This window comes from Pleurodeles waltl, chromosome 4_1 (assembly GCF_031143425.1).
Source record: "Pleurodeles waltl isolate 20211129_DDA chromosome 4_1, aPleWal1.hap1.20221129, whole genome shotgun sequence".
Taxonomy (NCBI): Eukaryota; Metazoa; Chordata; class Amphibia; order Caudata; family Salamandridae; genus Pleurodeles; species Pleurodeles waltl.
In genome coordinates this window covers 517,178,682-517,199,499 of record NC_090442.1, presented here as the reverse complement: position 1 = coordinate 517,199,499, position 20,818 = coordinate 517,178,682, and the positions used below count along the sequence as shown (strand labels likewise).

Below are 20,818 nucleotides of genomic sequence, written 5' to 3'. Positions count from 1 at the left end.
AGTTAGCTCTGCTGCCCTGAGTAAGGAGGCTATTGACCTCCTGAGATCCATCTCTGTTGGGCTGTCAACCATTGTGAATGCCATCCAGGGGCTGTCAGCCATTTGCAACAAACAAATACATTCCTGGAGGGCATTCACTCTGGCATGGTGAGATCAATCCAGGCTCTGGCCTCCTCTCTGATGGCAGCCATTGTCTCTGTTACTAGCCTCGCCCCTCCAACTTCCTCTATCCAGTCCCATTCCCCAACCCCAACCTATCCCAAGCACACAGGCAGACCAGCATGCACCCAGGACAACACACAGGAGTGGTTCAGGCAAACACAAGCACCACACATCATCCCACAGGCACTCACACAAACATTATCCAGATGCAGACATACCAACATCCACTGCCTCCACTGTGGCTCCCTCCTCCTCGCCCTCCACTACCTCCCAGTAGCGTCTCCACTCACACCTGCATGCACTACATCCTCATCCACTACCTTCATCACCAGCACACCTATCACTACACACCCCTCACTGGCAGTCACCACCCCCACATCCATGCACACGTCCCCTGTGTCCTCTCCTGCTGTGTATGTTCCCCCTCCTCCCAAAGTACACAAACGCAAGCACTCAGGCACCCAACAGCCATCCACCTCACAACAGCATCCAGCCCATGCACCTGCATCCAAACACAGCAGACAGACACCTCCTACAACCACTTCCTCTTTCTCCACTCCCAAACCTTCACCCTCTTCCTGCCCCAATGTCCCTAAGAAGCTTTTCCTTGCCACCGTTGACCTCTTCCCTACCCCTCCCCCCATCCTTCATGTCGGGCAAGGGTGGTCAGAACCCAGGTGAGCACCTCAGCCACCCAGTCCACGGCCACAGTAGTGTCAACAGCTACTGCAGGTGGGAGAGGATCCCGGGAACCAGCCAGCATCACTGAAAGTGTGCCTGCACCAGGTGCATCAAGGAAGGGCAAGGAGGCACCGCCAGCTGTGAAAGGGAAGGGCAAGAAGGCACCACCAGCTGCGAAAGAAAAGGGCAAAGAGGCACCACTAGCTGCCAAAGGGAAGGGCAAGGAGGCACCACCAGCTGCGAAAGGGAAGGGTAAGGAGGCTCCACCAGCTGCGAAAGGGAAGGGCAAGGGGCCTACACCTGCAGGAAGGACAGGAGGCCTGGTGCTGGGACTCATTCTGAGCCCCCACCACCAACCATGGTGGTTCAGCCATCCGAGGCTGGAGGGAATGGGCTGGAGCCTCCCCCCACCACTGCCAGCACCGCCACCAGCACTGTCACCAGCACCGCCACCAGCACCACTGCCAGCAGCAGCAGCCTCAGTGGGCAGCCATCCGAGGCTGCAGGGGATGGGCTGGAGCCTACCCCCACCACTGCCAGCACTTCCACTAGCACCACTTCCAGCAACAGCAGCCCCAGTGGGCAGCCGTCCGAGGCTGCAGGGGATGGGCTGGAGTCTCCCCCCACCACTGCCAGCACTGCCACCAGCACCACTGCCAGCAGCAGCAGCCCCAGTGGGCAGCTGATCGTGGCTGCAGGGGATGGGCTGGAGCCTCCCCCGACCACTGCCAACCCCGACACCAGCACTGCCACTGCCACCACTGAGCAGCCGTCACCACCGGCGGACAGTGTGTAGTCCTGCCTCCATGGGCTGTTGTGCGTCTTGGCCCCTGTAAATCCTGTGGGTCTGACACCCAGGTGAGAGACTGTGACCTTGCGACCCCCAACATCTGCATCACAGGACACAATGCCCCCTCCAGAACCAGTGGAGAAACCATCCACTCACCCCATCCTACCCAGGATGAAGCACACTGGGCATACGGCCCCCTCCAGAACCAGTGGAGAAGCCATCCACTCATCCCATCCTTCCCAGGATGAAGCACACTGGGCACAAGTCCCCCACCAGAATCAGCAGAGAAGCCATCCACTCGCCCCATCCTTCCCAGGATGAAGCACACTGGACACAAGGCGCCCGCCAGAACCAGTGGAGAATCCATCCACTCACCCCATCCTACCCAGGATGAAGCACACTGGGCATACGGCCCCCTCCAGAACCAGTGGAGAAGCCATCCACTCATCCCATCCTTCCCAGGATGAAGCACACTGGGCACAAGTCCCCCACCAGAATCAGCAGAGAAGCCATCCACTCGCCCCATCCTTCCCAGGATGAAGCACAATGGGCACAAGGCCCCCTCCAGAACCAGTGGAGAAGCCATCCACTAGAGAGACTGTGGCCTTGCACTCCCCAGGACCAAGCAGTGGGCAAACCACCCACTTAAGAGACTATGGCTTTGCACTCCCCAGGACCAAGCAGTGGGCAAACCACCAACTTGAGAGACTGTGGACTTTCACTCCCCAGGACCAAGCAGTGGGCGAACCACCCACTTGAGAGACTGTGGCCTTGCACTCCTCAGGACCAAGCAGTGGGCAAACCACCTGCATGAGAAACTGTGGCTTTGCACTTCCCAGGACCAAGCAGGTGGCAAGCCACCCACTAGAGAGACTGTGGACTTGCACTCCCCAGGACCAAGCAGTGGGCAAACCACCCATTTGAGAGACTGTGGCTTTGCACTCCCTAGGACCAAGTAGTGGGCAAACCACCCTCTAGAGAGACTGTGGCCTTGCACTCCCCAGGTCATCGCACAGGGCATGTTGCCCCCTCCAGGACCAGTGGCGTTGTACGATCTTCCGGTGGAGGTGCCCCCCCATTTCCTGTCCCCCTGAGGTACCTGTATATTTTCAACCTGATGCCCCTGCAGTGTTCTCTCCGTGTTGTTGCAGGAGTGAGCAGGAGTGTTGCAGGAGTGAGCCTTGGCCTATGTGTTGTGGCCCTGTGGCCCACGGACATTGAGGACTGGGCTGTGTTGCTCCATTTGTAAATATGTATATACACATTTGTAAATGATGCACTTATTCATGTTCTTTATTCATATTACACTCACTTTCTTCCAATCATTTTGTCCTTGCATTATTCCTGTGGGGTACGGACGGGGTGCATATGTAATGTTAGTGCATCTGGTTGTGTGTATGGTGTTGGGGGTGGGGGTATTGCGTGTTGCGTGTGTGTGTGTCACTCTCTTCCCCCTCTACTCCCTCATGCGCTAGGCGGCAGTACTCTCCGTGGTCGTCTTTGCCGAAGTTGATGTTTGTAATGCAGGAAAAGGTAGACAAGCATGGGAAAAATGTACATTCGGGCTCCATGGCGTCGTGGTTGTTCCCCGAGTCTCAAGAGATGAATCCTTTGTTGTCTGTGTTCCGTTTCCGCCGTGCTTTTGAGGTCATTGGTACCACCCTGGAAAAGGTGGCGGATAGGTGCTTTGTAATAGTGTGGACGGTACATTGTCTTCCGCCTGGCTGCTGGTGGTTACCGCCGTGGTGCTTATTGCTACCGCCATGGCGGTCGGTGTGTTAAAGTGGCTGTCTGTCTGAGCGGTTTCTGCCGCGGTCATAATTCCATTTTGGTTATCACCGGCCCAATGGCGGTATAACCACTGCTTTATCTACCAAGGGGGTAAGCAGGGGTTAGCTGAGGGTGGTTCTCTTTTACCCTGACTAGAGTGAGGGTCCTTGCTTGGTCAGGGGGTAACCTGACTGCCAACCTAAGACCCCATTTCTAACACAAAGTTATGTGTGTTTTGATCCAGACTTCCTCCTGTTGGTTAGTGTATTTTGTGGTTGTGGTGTTCTTGCTCCTGCTCTAGGATAGGGGAATGTACAAAGTGCTCTGAAATAGGGGGTTGGGTCTATCAATGGGTAATGGCAGTAACAATAGAGGTTTCAGCAAACATGTGCCTGTGGTTGCATGCCACCTGGGTATTTTATAGTTCTGCTGTATTGAACCTGAAGATAGGCCTCATTGTAAGAACTTTACATTATTCCTGTTTTTTTCAAGGTAACGACAGGTACTCCCACATTTGATGTAGATTTCTACAAATTACTAAATGTTCCTCCTTCGGGTAGACTACAAACTACAATTTCAAGCATATCATAAATAATCAAGGGACTTCCTTATAAAATAAAATGGATAAAACATTAGGATTTGATGATTTAACTAAGACTTCTTCCTTACGGGTTATTCTATTTAGAGTTTGGTGGGTGCGGGCATCTGCCAGAAGTTAGCAGATGTCCCTTCTGCCATATTTACAGTACATACCAATGTATATATTCTAAATAGGATGGAAGGGAATCCAACCTTTTTTTCGTGGATTTCTTTGGTCTGTAAACTCTGAATAACCTCCCGATCTCTTTAGTTAAAATAATTTGTATTTATAAAGCCAACTAACAGTGTGTGTATAGCTTCCAGGAAGACATACCTCCTCTTCAGGAGTGGCTATCCTTGTAAATATTGACACGTACGCTGTTCTGAATGCAAGTGGTCTACTAAAGGTATCAGCGCCTTATTATTTTATTACCATTTCCTAAATTTAAAAGTGAACTGTCAAGTGGTATTAAAAGTAAACCACCCTTACAACTGTCCACAAACAGGAGTCAAAATTAGCATCAAACCTCCACAGTTGTACACTCCTAGCAACATATGACTGGATAAAATATAAATGCAACCCCAGTTTCGAAACACAAAACACGGTTGCAGTGACAGAGTAACATAGGGTGACGATCTAGAAGAGGAAGCCAGAACACATGTGATCGATAGCAAATAACAAACTATGGTCCAGATCATGATCTGGGTAGAGTGGTATCTCAAGGCCGAATCAGAGCCCTTGGTTTTCACTGCACCCGGAAATACTGGGATCTGTGAACTTGGGACTGATTTCCATATGCCAAATGCAGGTGGAACTCACGGCCGGAAAATGGCGCGCTAATCAGGGAAGACATGCATAGACAAGCGCGAAAAATCTGCACCTGCGTGTTATTCCCCATCACCAGCCCATTATCTCCTAATGCTACTGTAATGCGACGGGGATATTGCACAGCACTGGTAATTCTGTGAGTTTAGACGTAATATTCCGCAATATCCTAAGTGTGCATCATGTTATGCTATTATTATCCATGCATCTTATTACCCAGCTGTGGGTAGAATATGGCCCCTAGCTGCCAATTTCTGTCAGTTGTTTGGTGTAGCGTTCCCAGTTGTGTAATAATCTTGCATTATTTCACGCACATATTTCGATTTGGTAGCGATGACACATGGCTGGTGGAATGCCGTAAGGTTTACAGCTGTGTTCATGTGGTTGGGAGCGGACTTGATACTGCCTATCCTACATAGAGAGGAGAGTCATGGCTGAGTTTTATATAATGTTATATAATGTTGCGAGTGTGATCCCAGATGGTAGAACTTGAATCTTTGAACTATAATAAATCTTAAGAGGTGCTCAAGCCAGACTGCCGGAACATGTGCCGTCGACTGTTCTCCAGGTTCTATGAAATTCAGCTGGCGCGCGGTTATCGAAAGCACAGTGCTTCCGTCGCTCATTTGTAATTTTTCACCAGGCTGATCCTCATTCTTACGCACTAAACTGCACAAGAGATCGCTCTCCTGTGCTGAATTACATACTGAAGGAACGAAGTGTCGCTAGTCAGTGACTTTATTAATAAGCAGGCGGTGTAGCTGTTGTAGACATATGTACCAAAGTCTATGGGCATGGAACCCTATTACTTTCGGTTGTATGGGTCATTTGTAGATATCTCAACATTTACTCTTCATATGGGGAAAGCCTTTCTGAAAGATAAGAAAATGAGTTTTGTCATGGTCCTGCACATCATATATGAAATACATTGTTTTGTTTTTCGAAAATCTGTCCCCATTCGGGTCTGCTTAATGCAGCCTTCACTCTGTTTTTCAAAAATTTAAAAAAACATGACCTCGAAGAATATAAAACACATGAAGTAACAGAAGAAAGAAGGGGATCAAATAGAAAAACTAAATTAAGGAAAGGAAGAAACGAACAAAATATGCAAGCAGTGGTGTGGCAGGTGCGAATGCTGAGGGACATTATTATACAACCCCTACTCATTACGATGTCACATAGGAAGTGGAGAGTGGTAGGCACAGATGGTTTTACATTGTGGACCTCCCCATCGTGGTGCACAAGGTGTGTTATGTGTGTGCACTAGGTGCGGTGGGCTGAAATAAATTGATGCCCTAAGAGCTGGTATTGCCCTGAATGATCCAAGGACAGAGATTTAAAGAACGGAGGGCACTGGGATGGCTAATAGATGTACTAAAGTATCTAGTCAGTTTTCGAGGGAGGCCTCTAACAGACAATTTTACTCGATCCTTCAGCGGGATCCTTGGGAAGATAAATATGATGGAAAAACGAAAGAGAGCAAATGATAGAACCACTCAAGAAAATTATATATTTGCAGTAAACAGTTAGTTTATAAGAATACTGTCTGCTGGTTCTATGCCAAAAGTGTTTTGCATTGTCAAAACCTCTAGCAAAGGTGAAAAAACTCACACATAGATTGTTTGTTTACCTGATAATGCTCATATTATCTTCCATGGCTTAGTTCTGTGTCACAATAGGGCTTTGCATGTCACAGCTGTTTGTATTTTGTAACCCTGTTTGTTGTACAGCACACAAGTGATCCTGTTTCAAAGCATTAAATATAAAAATACTGTATTCATGTCAGTCCAGGCTAAGAGCCTGATTTAGAATATGATGGGTGGCCCACCACCCTGCCAGTTCAGTAGAGTCTATGGCCTCTGGCAAAGGGCCGGCCACCATAATTAGAGATCACCCACAGGCAGGTTGGGATCTCTCTTTCTGAAGGCAGTGAAGCTCTGACAAGTAAGCTCCATTATTGATGCCCCTGCTCATCAAAGTTATTTTTGAAGCATAAACTCCCAATGCAGGAGTTCATCCTTAAAAAACAACATACAAAAAACAGTGACCTCCAAACTACAAGGAGTTTTCTCCCTTTGTGTGATGGCCGTTTTGCAATTTTCCCTCCTTGTTGATCCCTGACAGGGAAATATAGTGATGACCAGCCCAGCAACATTGGGGTGAGGTAGCGGTCACTCTGGCCTGACTCCATGTAGCAGACAGGCTGTAAGGTCCAAGGTTTCCAAAGGTAGAGCCAACTGAGAGGCTGTCATTGGAAGCCCAACACTTCACCCTCCTGTAAATAGAGAAGAAGCCCTGTGGCTTTATTGTCGACGGAGTAGTACTGATTTATAGCTAGGTTCCCACTCCACCTAACTTTAAATGACCCTAAGTCTTCACTGACAGAGTCTAAATGCGATTTACTTCGTTCTGTCATTGATGTATGGAACGTAAGAGAAGAAATAATAGCATAATACATTTGCATCAAAAAACACAACAGACAAGAGACTTACCTCTTCGTTATGGATTATTACTAACTTTACAATCATGATGTTAATAAGATTTCCAATGCTTGGGTCCTTATATATTGCTGCTACCTAGATATAAAACATGCATTATGGTTAGGTTATTTTTAAGCATATAATAATATTATAGAACAACATCAATATTTATGATTATAACAACAATACATCTCAGCACGAATTGCACACATAGAATCATTGTTTATTGAAGTTTACTTTCAGTATTTATAAGCACACCACATCAAAAACCGTAAGATCTTCTTGTAGAGCTAGTCACTGACACTGTAGACTGTTGGAGATAATCTTGAGAATGATTAATATCCTCAGCAGTATGGAATCAAGGCAGCTGGATTTTGTATGCTATATGAACCAGTCACCTTCTCGCCCTATCGAAGGAGAGGGAGACATGGGTGAATACAACCATGAAAGGCAACTTCAGTGTTTAGATGAGGGCCAGAAGACTTAGTTCAGTGCAAATTTTCAAATGTGATATTTACTGATCTACAACCATAGACACCACCCTGAACCTGCAAGGACGTAATCACCAGATGTAGCCACTACAACAAGGTTTAAGTGAAAGAGTATGAGAATGCACATTGCATCAAAAGTGCCTGCAGAAACTAGCTCTAAACAGAAACTTCTGACCTACTCAAAGATGGATAACAGCTGGCCACAAGATGATTGCATTTGCACAAGAGGTGGATTCCACATATGATACATTCCACACAGCTAAACCTGCTGCACATGCAAAGAAAGAAGAGCTCAGAAGAAGTGGTGCAGGTTAGTCCTTTGACATACACAGGTCTTACTTACTGTATCATAAAAGTTGACCTATCACTGCATCACTGCCAGAGTGGCCTCCATGCTAGTAGATGTATTTGAGACAGAACGTCATAGTTGTTACATGTTGAATAGAAGGTGACAAAGTGCATTACAGACATGGTGAAGTGGGCAAATAAACCACATTCATGTTCTGTAGGCATCCTTTGTCTCAGGTAAGCGAATGCAGGATCTCAAGATGGAAACACGGAGAGTAATGCTCTGCGAAAAATAACATGTATGCCTGAGTGTTAGACCTGACAGCCTTAGGGTAGTCACCCCTAACTTTTTGCCTGCCTCCCTCCATTTTTTTTGGACACTGTTTTTGCTGGTTTATAGACTCTGCGCACTTTACCACTGCTAACCAGTGCTAAAGTGCATATGCTCTCTCCCTTAAAACATGGTAACCTGGAATCATACCTGATTGGACTACTAATTTACTTATAAGTCCCTAGTAAGGTGCACTTTATGTGCATAGGGCTGGTAAATTAAATGCTACTAGTGGGCCTGCAGCACTGGTTGTGCCACCCACTTAAGTAGCCCCGTTTTCCTTGTCTCAGGCCTGCCATTGCAAGGCCTGTGTGTGCAGTTTCACTGCCACCTCGACTTGGCATTTAAAAGTACTTGCCAAGCCTAGAACTCCCCTTTTTCTACATATAAGTCACCCTTAAGGTGTGCCCTAGGTAGCCCCTAGGGCCGGGTGCTGTGTAGGTAAAAGGCAGGACATGTACCTGTGTAGTTATATGTCCTGGTAGTGTAAAACTCCTAAATTCGTTTTCACACTACTGAGAGGCCTGCTCCCTTCATAGGCTAACATTAGGGCTGCCCTCATACACTGTTGAAGTGGCAGCTGCTGATCTGAAAGGAGCAGGGAGGTCATATTTAGTATGGCCAGAATGGTAATACAAAGTCCTACTGACTGGTGAAGTCGGATTTGATATTACTATTCTAGAAATGCCACTTTTAGAAAGTGAGCATTTCTTTGCACTTAAATCCTTCTGTGCCTTACAATCCACGTCTGGCTGGGCTTGGTTGACAGCTCCTTGTGCATTCACTCAGACACACCCCAAACACAGGGTACTCAGCCTCACTTGCATACATCTGCATTTTGAATGGGTCTTCCTGGGCTGGGAGGGTGGAGGGCCTGCTCTCACACAAAGGACTGCCACACCCCCTACTGGGACCCTGGCAGACAGGAGTAAACTGAAAGGGGACCTGGTGCACTTCTTAGCCACTCTTTGAAGTCTCCCCCACTTCAAAGGCACATTTGGGTATAAAACAGGGCCTCTGCCCTACTTCATTAGACACTTGCTGGAGAAGAAACCTGAACCAGAAACTACATCCTGCCAAGAAGAACTGCCTGGCTGCTCAAAGGACTCACCTGTCTGCTTTCTACAAAGGACTGCTGCCTTGCTGTTGCCCTGCTGAACTCTTGTCTGGCTGTGAAAGTGCTCTCCAAGGGCTTGGATAGAGCTTGCCTCCTGTTCCTTGAAGTCTCAGGACCAAAAAGACTTCTTCCTTTCACTGGGACGCTCCGTGCGCCGAAAATTTCGACGCACAGCTTGTTTCGCGGCGAGAAAAACGCCGCACACCGACGCTGATCGACGCGACGCCCTCGGGACGATCGAGACTTCGACGCACAACCTCGCAAGGACAAAGCCGCCCGACTTTCCAGGAGAAATCGACGCGACGCCTACCGTGAGCGCGAAACTTTGACGCACGGCCTCGCAAGGACAACGCCGCCCGACTTCCAAGGAGAAATCGACGCGACGCCTGCCGTGAGACGCACGGCCTCGCAAGGACAACGCCGCCCGACTTCCAAGGAGAAATCGACGCGACGCCTACCGTGAGATCGAAACTTCGACGCGCAGCCGGAAAACAAGCAGGAGAATCCACGCACAGACCCGGGACATCTGGTAATCCCCGCGACCCACAAAAAGAGACTGTCTGCGCGCCGGAAAACGACGCCCGACTTCCCCGCGTGGAAAAGAACGACGCAAGTCTGTGTGTGCTGAGGAGAAATCGACGCACACACCCCTTTTTCCGCGCATCTCTTCTCCTGTGGCCCTCTGAGGAGATTTCCCACCAGAAACCAGGTACTCTGTGCTTGAAAGACACTTTATTGCTTTTTAAAGACTTAAGACACTTTATATCACTTCCCTGTGATATTTCTACAATTTTCCATTGCAACTTTATTCTTTTTGACCTACAATTATCCTGATAAATATTATATATTTTTCTAAACACTGTGTGGTGTATTTTTGTGGTGCTATATGGTGGTATTGTATGATTTAGTGCACACATACTTTACACATTGCCTTCTAAGTTAAGCCTGACTGCTCGTGCCAAGCTACCAGAGGGTGGGCACAGGATAATCTTGGATAGTGTGTGACTTACCCTGACTAGAGTGAGGGCTTTTGCTTGGACAGAGGGTAACCTGACTGCCAACCAAAAACCCCATTTCTAACACTGAGGACTTTACGAGCTTCTAGGAAACAGATAAAATATATTTGTTTCCAATTCAACATAACGATAATTTTAAAGACACACAGCAGCTTTGATACTCCAGAATCTCTGCCACATTGGCCCTGAGCCACTACTCTCTAAAGTATCTGTGCATCTAACACATTTCTTATTCATTAATTCATTCAGAAGACACATATCCACCATTAGCAATGTGTGGCATTTCCACTGATACACGTCCATAAAGTGCAGGGTGCATTCCAGCACTCTAGCTTGGATGGCACTGTATTTCTATGGTATTTGAAACTCATAATTTTAAATTAAGGGTGACAGAGCAGTCTTCCAAGGCACATCTACAAAAAGGTGATCTGGTGTGTAGCAATAGCATGTCAACATGTTTTTAAGAGGAGGCTGTAGTGATTTGGAGAGCAGGCTCTAGAAGAAACACACACGCTATAAATCAATTTGAAACAAACAGTTATGGATGAACTATATGCCACTGCCACCCTGCCCCAAGTGACATAAAGACACGTAGGCACCTAAAATATGTAGCATCCAACTCCCTTCTACGCCTACGTGTCAGGAACATCTCAGCCACTCATATGAGCAGGAATAATATTATGCAATGAAGATACATTAATGGATGTGACAAACTAACACAATGATTTGAAGACCATAGCAAAAGCAAGTTGTTATAACATACAGTTCAGACCCATACTATGTGCCACATGCAGTTCTACTTGCAACCCAATAACTTTTATGGTGTCTGAGGAAAAACATAAAGGGCAGCAGAACCGACACTAAAGATCAGCTTTGAACAAATTCAGTTAGTGTGCTGAATTGGTATGGTACCAGAACATCTTCTCACATAATTATTGTCACCTAAATATCGTAAAAACAGAAAATATACAGGCATCTCGAGAAAATTTAGAATACCTACAACCATTGGGACTATATTCGTGTAGTGTTCTAGATACGATATTCATGTCGCACTGTATTCCTGTACATTAGATTCTGACACACAGCCTGTCGAATTAAACATGCTCTATGCTATTTGAAGTTAAAGTTCTTCCCTGCAGCTATAACAAAATAACAAATCCTTGAGAACAGCTGAGAGGATGCATCACACAATGCAAAGGCCATATTGTGTGATTAGAACAATGTAACATCTGTTCTCTTTTGAAACACAAGGAGTTTATTGTTGCATCCTCATTTCACATTGTGCAGCAATACATGGATCTGTACACGAATCCAGATTCTCGGTTGGGCACTAATTTCAGATGAGAAAATATTTTCCCTCAAATAAATTCTACTATGTTTTACCTAAGGTTAGCAGATAACTCCATTTAACAGAGGATGCAATGCCCAGAACTGGGCTTGCATTTCATGAATTCTGGTAGGTGTGCACAAGTTTACTTTAGTTGGCCCAGTTGAACTCACACAACTGAAAACTGATTTGGAAAACAAAAGATCAGTATTGATGCATTGCTTCCTTGTTGTTAGGTAGCCATCTGGTAAGCAGAAGCATTATCTGGAGAAATATTGGCATGGGAAATAGTTTGGAACCAGTAAATGATTGTGATTTTATTGTGTGGTAAAACGGTTCCGGGAAGTAATCCTTCATTCCGACCTGATCAAGAAGTAAAACTGCCAAGGGAAAAACTACTAAATGCGATAACACTACTTCCAAAAGGCGAGTACACCTCCTGATATTTCCACTCAACCTGGAACGAGGACTATGTATAACGACCTTGCACAACATGATGGCTTGAGTGGTAAGGTATAATCCCTCAGTTTGTCCTGTCTTTGTATATTGTACGTACACACGATCCTGCTGTGTGGAATGGAACAGCTTCGACCCGCCTTATTCCTGTATCCTCTAAGGTGGTATTGTATTCAAACTACTATTTCCTCCTTTTCAAAGAGAGTGCCTAAAAGACAGTCCTCCAGGGAAGGAAACCACATCTCTTAATTGTCCTCAAGGAGCTTCTTTCCAAGGATCAGATCACTAACTACCCTCTGGCTAGCTTCATTACATGAATGGACCTTTACTTTGCGACTCACAACCATAAAACAAAAATGAGTTGGGAGCATTGGCAGAATGAGAACTCTGATGCTAAGGAGTATGTAAAAAACAATAATGAACTGCTTGTATATTTTCAAAGAGTGCTGGATGCTGCCACTGAAGGACAATGTATTACAAGATTATTCATCCTTGTAAAGTACCCATTGAGATGACTAATTTCTGGGTAAGTGCTAGATATGAGGGATGCAAGAGAAAATATACGCCTAGTCTTTAAAAGCTCACCTATCTGATTAAACATCTGTATAGCCTGTTTTACAGTTCGCAAGACAGCTTATGTCGTGCAATATGCAAACAGGGATAAAACCCCTCTCTTACTACAGATGTTTAAATTGACAATATGATGGTTTCTGGTGTCCATTCTTGGGATTTGAACAATGAATGTTATATTTCCACATATGGTTCACAAGACAGTGCAACACTTATGCTTCGAGAAGAGAGTGTATATCTCCAGGATAAACGTACCCTACTCATCCTTTTATCTCTCTTTATCCCATATATTTCCAGAAACCTCTGATGCTTTTTACTGGATGTGCAGGTACATGCGACGTCTGCTGCAGTATATCCCTCGTGCACTTTTATACTGCCATACTTGTACTCCCCTTGACTCTTTGCAAATTCTCAGTGTGAAATACAATCATACACGAGCAGAATTACAATCTTTTGTTCCAGCCAATGTGAACACTCTCTGGCTGTTCCGACATACACGATAAATACATACATGTACAATGCTTAGATATGTTCTGGCATGCCTAGATGTACACTCCTTGGCTATATTTTGACCTACGTGTGCCACAAAAAACTCACACATATTTCAGCATACAATCTTTTTTTCCGACATACGTGCGCTCTACTTGCTCTTTATGAAAGGTGATGATGACAATCTCTTGAACTAATGGCTATGGAGTCAGTGGTAATTAAAAAAAGGTTTTATGCAGTGATCAAAGATGCCGTCTTAAAGCATGCCATTTATAGTGAGATGGAAAACTGCAGCTGGAATAAGTCTATAGACTTCTTACAACTTTGACAGCAATTACTATTACCCCTAACTAGGGAGCAGCCCCCCAGTGACGGAGACCACCTTCACATTCAGCAGTGAATGGGTCGAAAAGGAGGCTGCAGAAGCTACAGTTTACCTGAACCCCGGATTATAACAAACATGCATCTGTGGTTCTCAATTACACGATATGAATTGCCCTGTCTACATCATAGCACACAGCCCTTACATTACAGTTTAGCTATTGAATTTGAAGGGGCGAATTTTGTTAAAAAGAGAGTTCGGACGAGCATGTGTCTGTTAAACACATTGTTTCGGACCTGCCTCCGGGCCCCGCAGTTTCACCGTGAATGCAGTTCCTGTTTTCTCGCTTTATTTTTCATACGCATGAGCTCGAGGACGGAAAACACCTAACAGTGTGAAGGCTCCAAAGAGCAGAAGAGGAAGCGCTTTAACAACAAGTGAGTGATCGTGTTTATGCATTCGACAGCACGCATCACTTACACGTAAAGCCCCGAACTCAATGAGAAAGCGTATAATGCATGTTTAGGAGTTTACCTCGATACGAATACATCATATTTTATGGTAATTCATGTTTTTTTTTTATAAACCCGCACGCTGTAAAAGCTCTCCCAATCTCGTCCCTCGCCATCACGAATCAAAACTCGTATTTCTCCCTAATTTTGTCTTGCTATTCCTTCCCTGCTTAAAAGACATCTTCATCATAAGAGCTGCTCATTTTTTGCTTGTTTCTCTAAGAGCCGCGGGCCACCCCAGGGCAATCACTATGCGATTGAAGTGAATTCATCCCACGCAGTATTTCAAAGGGGATGCAAAGGAGTCGACCGGTTAGATTGAGCAAAAGCTTTCAAGATATCCGACGCGTGAAAGTGATTACTGTGGAAAATCTGAGCAGCATCGATAGTAGAAGAAGTTTCAGTCATGGAAAAATGAGGCTTCCTGTAACTTGTAAGGAGGGAGCGAGCGTACACTCTCGCTGCCTTGTGTTTATTTTTCCCTAGCTTCATTGTTTTGTTACTTGGAACGTTAATATAAGGTTAAATATGTATCACTGCTGACTTCAGCTACAACTTCCTTAATTTCCAGAACATTTCTCTCACTGAAATGGAAAATAATTATTTTAAAAGTTGATGACTCTACCACACATATAGAAGAAACATGACCACTGCTGATTTACAACCACTTTTAACCAAATTTGACACTTAAACCCTCACTCTGATCGAGCTACTGATCTTAATGTTGTTGCAAGCAAGCGCTTTCACCCGAATTTGCATTACAACTTGTGCGAAATTAACCCTTACACTTGGGACTGTATTACTGTAGGAAAGTACCATCTTGCCTGGCATGTTACCCCCATTTTTCACTGTATATATATTGTTTTAGTTGTATGTGTCACTGGGACCCTGGTAACCCAGGGCCCCAGTGCTCATAAGTGTGCCTGAATGTGTTACCTGTGTAGTGACTAACTGTCTCACTGAGGCTCTGCTAATCAGAACCTCAGTGGTTATGCTCTCTCATTTCTTTCAAAATTGTCACTAACAGGCTAGTGACCATTTTTACCAATTTACATTGGCTTACTGGAACACCCTTATAATTCCCTAGTATATGGTACTAAGGTACCCAGGGTATTGGGGTTCCAGGAGATCCCTATGGGCTGCAGCATTTCTTTTGCCACCCATAGGGAGCTCTGACAATTCTTACACAGGCCTGCCACTGCAGCCTGAGTGAAATAACGTCCACGTTATTTCACAGCCATTTTACACTGCACTTAAGTAACTTATAAGTCACCTATATGTCTAACCTTTACCTGGTAAAGGTTAGGTGCAAAGTTACTTAGTGTGAGGGCACCCTGGCACTAGCCAAGGTGCCCCCACATTGTTCAGAGCCAATTCCCTGAACTTTGTGAGTGCGGGGACACCATTACACGCGTGCACTACATATAGGCCACTACCTATATGTAGCTTCACAATGGTAACTCCGAATATGGCCATGTAACATGTCTATGATCATGGAATTGCCCCCACTATGCCATCCTGGCATAGTTGGCACAATCCCATGATCCCAGTGGTCTGTAGCACAGACCCTGGTACTGCCAAACTGCCCTTCCTGGGGTTTCACTGCAGCTGCTGCTGCTGCCAACCCCTCAGACAGGCATCTGCCCTCCTGGGGTCCAGCCAGGCCTGGCCCAGGATGGCAGAACAAAGGACTTCCTCTGAGAGAGGGTGTTACACCCTCTCCCTTTGGAAAATGGTGTGAAGGCAGGGGAGGAGTAGCCTCCCCCAGCCTCTGTAAATGCTTTCTTGGGCACAGATGTGCCCAATTCTGCATAAGCCAGTCTACACCGGTTCAGGGGACCCCTTAGCCCTGCTCTGGCGCGAAACTGGACAAAGGAAAGGGGAGTGACCACTCCCCTGACCTGCACCTCCCCTGGGAGGTGTCCAGAGCTCCTCCAGTGTGCTCCAGACCTCTGCCATCTTGGAAACAGAGGTGCTGCTGGCACACTGGACTGCTCTGAGTGGCCAGTGCCACCAGGTGACGTCAGAGACTCCTTGTGATAGGCTCCTTCAGGTGTTGCTAGCCTATCCTCTCTCCTAGGTAGCCAAACCCTCTTTTCTGGCTATTTAGGGTCTCTGTCTCTGGGGAAACTTTAGATAACGAATGCAAGAGCTCATCCGAGTTCCTCTGCATCTCTCTCTTCACCTTCTGCCAAGGAATCGACTGCTGACTGCGCTGGAAGCCTGCAAACCTGCAACATAGTAGCAAAGACGACTACTGCAACTCTGTAACGCTGATCCTGCCGCCTTCTCGACTGTTTTCCTGCTTGTGCATGCTGTGGGGGTAGTCTGCCTCCTCTCTGCACCAGAAGCTCCGAAGAAATCTCCCGTGGGTCGACGGAATCTTCCCCCTGCAACCGCAGGCACCAAAAAGCTGCATTACCGGTCCCTTGGGTCTCCTCTGAGCACGACGAGCGAGGTCCCTCGAATCCAGCGACTCTGTCCAAGTGACCCCCACAGTCCAGTGACTCTTCAGTCCAAGTTTGGTGGAGGTAAGTCCTTGCCTCACCTCGCTGGGCGGCATTGCTGGGAACCGCGACTTTTGCAGCTACTCCGGTCCCTGTGCACTTCCGGCGGAAATCCTTTGCGCACAGCCAAGCCTGGGTCCACGGCACTCTAACCTGCATTGCACGACTTTCTAAGTTGGTCTCCGGCGACGTGGGACTCCTTTGTGCGACTTCGGGTGAGCACCGTTTCACGCATCCTCGTAGTGCCTGTTTCTGGCATTTCTCCGGGTGCTACCTGCTGCTGAGAGGGCTCCTTGTCTTGCTTGACGTCCCCTCTCTCTCCTGGTCCAATTTGCGACCTCCTGGTCCCTCCAGAGCCACAGCAGCGTCCAAAAACACTAACCGCATGATTTGGAGCTAGCAAGGCTTGTTGGCATTCTTTCGGCGGGAAAACACTTCTGCACAACTCTCCACGGCGAGAGGGATCTGTCCACCAAAGGGGAAGTCTCTAGCCCTTTTCGTTCCTGCAGAAACCTCAGCTTCTTCTGTCCAGTAGAAGCTTCTTTGCACCCGCAGCTGGCATTTCCTGGGCATTTGCCCATCTCCGACTTGCTTGTGACTTTTGGACTTGGTCCCCTTGTTCCACAGGTACCCTAGATTGGAAATCCACAGTTGTTGCATTGTTGGTTTGTGTCTTTCCTGCATTATTCCTCTAACACGACTTCTTTGTCCTTAGGGGAACTTTAGTGCACTTTGCACTCACTTCTCAGGGTCTTGGGGAGGGTTATTTTTCTAACTCTCACTATTTTCTAATAGTCCCAGCGACCCTCTACAAGGTCACATAGGTTTGGGGTCCATTCGTGGTTCGCATTCCACTTTTGGAGTATATGGTTTGTGTTGCCCCTATCCCTATGTTTCCCCATTGCATCCTATTGTAACTATACATTGTTTGCACTGTTTTCTAAGACTATACTGCATATTTTTGCTATTGTGTATATATATCTTGTGTATATTTCCTATCCTCTCACTGAGGGTACACTCTAAGATACTTTGGCATATTGTCATAAAAATAAAGTACCTTTATTTTTAGTATAACTGTGTATTGTGTTTTCTTATGATATTGTGCATATGACACTAAGTGGTACTGTAGTAGCTTCACACGTCTCCTAGTTCAGCCTAAGCTGCTCTGCTAAGCTACCATTATCTATCAGCCTAAGTTGCTAGACACCCTATACACTAATAAGGGATAACTTGGCCTGGTGCAAGGTGCAAGTACCCCTTGGTACTCACTACAAGCCAGTCCAGCCTCCTACATTGGTTGTGCAGCGGTGGGATAAGTGCTTTGAGACTACTTACCACTCTTGTCATTGTACTTTTCATAAGAGAAAAATATACAAAACAAGGTCAGTGTATATACACATAGCCAAAAAGTTTTGCATTTCCTCTTTTCACTCTTTCTAAGTGCTGAAAAGTACTTCTAACTTTCCAAAAAGTTCTAAAAAGTTTAAAAAGTTTTTTTTCTCTGTCTTTCTAAAAGCTCTGACAAACTTTTTATCTTTTACTATCACTTTAACTCTCTCTAAAAATGTCTGGCACAGGCCAAAATGTTGATCTGTCCAAACTTGCATATGACCACCTTAGCTGGAAAGGAGCAAGGAGTCTCTGTGTAGAGAGAGGTTTGAGTGTAGGGAAGAATCCTTCCTTGGAACTGTTACTTAACATGCTTAGAGAACAGGATAAGGCTAGAAGTGCCCCATCTGTTGAAAAAGTAGCTAATGGTTCTCAATCTGATCCAGGGACTCCCCCAGGAAAAGATTCAGGAAAGAAACTTCCTAGCCTGCCCATTACTAGACAGTCTAGCATAGTTGGTAATGATGATGAGCCACACCATATAAATAGTGTTGTCTCACATCATAGCAAAAGCATTTATTCTCACCATACTGGTAGTGATGTTTCTGTTAGCCAAGCTGTTAGGGTGGCTTCTGTAAGGGACAGGTCTCCTTCTGTCCATTCTCACCATACTTCTGTTTCAAGGCATGTCCCTCCCACCCACCCTGATGACAGATTGTTAGAAAGGGAGCTCAATAGATTGAGAGTGGAACAAACCAGACTGAAGCTCAAGAAGCAACAGCTGGATTTGGATAGACAGACTTTAGAAGTAGAGAAGGAGAGACAGAAACTGGGTTTAGAAACCCATGGTGGCAGCAGCAGTATTCCCCATAGTCATCCTGCAAAAGAGCATGATTCCAGGAATCTGCACAAGATAGTTCCCCCTTATAAGGAGGGGGATGACATTAACAAGTGGTTTGCTGCACTTGAGAGGGCCTGTGTTGTACAGGATGTCCCTCAAAGGCAGTGGGCTGCTATCCTATGGCTATCATTTAGTGGAAAAGGTAGGGATAGGCTCCTTACTGTGAAAGAAAATGATGCTAATAATTTCCAAGTTCTTAAGAATGCACTCCTGGATGGTTATGGCTTAACCACTGAACAATACAGGATAAAGTTCAGAGAGACCAAAAAGGAGTCTTCACAAGACTGGGTTGATTTCATTGACCATTCAGTGAAGGCCTTGGAGGGGTGGTTACATGGCAGTAAAGTTACTGATTATGACAGCCTGTATAACTTGATCCTGAGAGAGCATATTCTTAATAATTGTGTGTCTGATTTGTTGCACCAGTACTTGGTGGACTCTGATCTGACCTCTCCCCAAGAATTGGGAAAGAAGGCAGACAAATGGGTCAGAACAAGGGTGAACAGAAAAGTTCATACAGGGGGTGACAAAGATGGCAACAAAAAGAAGGATGGTAAGTCTTCTGACAAGGGAGGGACAAATCTAAAAATGAGTCTTCATCAGGCCCACAAAAACACTCTGGTGGGGGTGGTGGGCCCAAATCCTCTTTTAATCAGAACAAGGAAAAGAAACCATGGTGCTATTTATGTAAAATAAAAGGCCATTGGACAACAGATCCCAGTTGTCCAAAGAAAGGCACCAAGCCTCCTACCGCTACAACCCCTACTGCTACACCTAGTGTCCCTACTAATAGCAGTGGTGGTGGGAGCAAACCTACTAATAGCCAATCCAAGGGAGTAGCTGGGCTCACTATTGGTAACTTAGTTGGGGTTGGCCTTGTTAGGGAGGCCACAGAGGCTGTGTTAGTCTCTGAGGGGGCTATTGATTTAGCCACCTTAGTTGCTTGTCCCCTTAATATGGATAAGTACAAGCAGCTACCCCTAATAAATGGTGTTGAGGTTCAGGCCTACAGGGACACTGGTGCCAGTGTGACTATGGTCATAGAGAAACTGGTCCACCCTGAACAACACCTACTTGGTCACCAGTACCAAGTAACCGATGCTCACAACAACACACTTAGCCACCCCATGGCTGTTGTAAATCTCAACTGGGGGGGGGTTACTGGTCCAAAGAAAGGTGTGGTAGCTTCAGATTTACCTGTAGACTGTCTATTAGGGAATGATTTAGAGACATCAGCTTGGTCAGATGTGGAGTTGGAGGCCCATGCAGCAATGCTGGGCATCCCAGGGCATATTTTTGCTTTGACAAGGGCTCAGGTCAAAAAGCAAAAAGGACAGGGAAGCTTGGATCCTGGAACAATGGACCAAGTGCTCCCTAAAGCTAGGGCTAGTAGAAGCAAACCACTTCCTACTATCCCTCCCTCTGCAGTGGAATCAACTTCTGAGGAAGAAGAATTCCCTCCCTGTGCAGAACCTACACCAGAGGAGCTGGAAGCAGACACTGCTGAGCTTTTGGGTGAAGGGGGGCCTGCCAGAGAGGAGCTGAGTGTGGCACAGCAAACCTGTCCCACATTAGAGGGTCTCAGACAGCAAGCTGTCAAACAGGCTAATGGGGATATCAGTGACTCTCACAGAGTTTACTGGGAGGACAACCTCTTGTACACTGAGCATAGGGATCCTAAACCTGGAGCTGCCAGGAGATTAGTGATTCCTCAGGAGTACAGAAAGTTCCTCCTAACACTGGCACATGACATTCCCCTAGCTGGGCACCTGGGTCAAATGAAAACTTGGGACAGACTGGTTCCATTATTTCATTGGCCTTGATGTCTGAGGACACAAAGGAATTTTGTAAGTCCTGTGAAACCTGTCAAGCCA

The 20,818-nt window shown here is 46.2% G+C and overlaps 1 protein-coding gene across 1 annotated transcript in view; it reads right to left on the bottom strand.

The window, feature by feature from the left end:
- The window catches only part of ADAMTS20 (ADAM metallopeptidase with thrombospondin type 1 motif 20), a 1,292,194-nt gene that overhangs the window by 897,289 nt on the left and 374,087 nt on the right, over positions 1-20,818 (bottom strand). Inside the window, exon 7 of the mRNA XM_069228834.1 lies at positions 7,301-7,384. Within this exon, the coding sequence (XP_069084935.1) occupies positions 7,301-7,384 (84 nt within the window). The remainder of the gene's footprint in view (positions 1-7,300; positions 7,385-20,818) is intronic.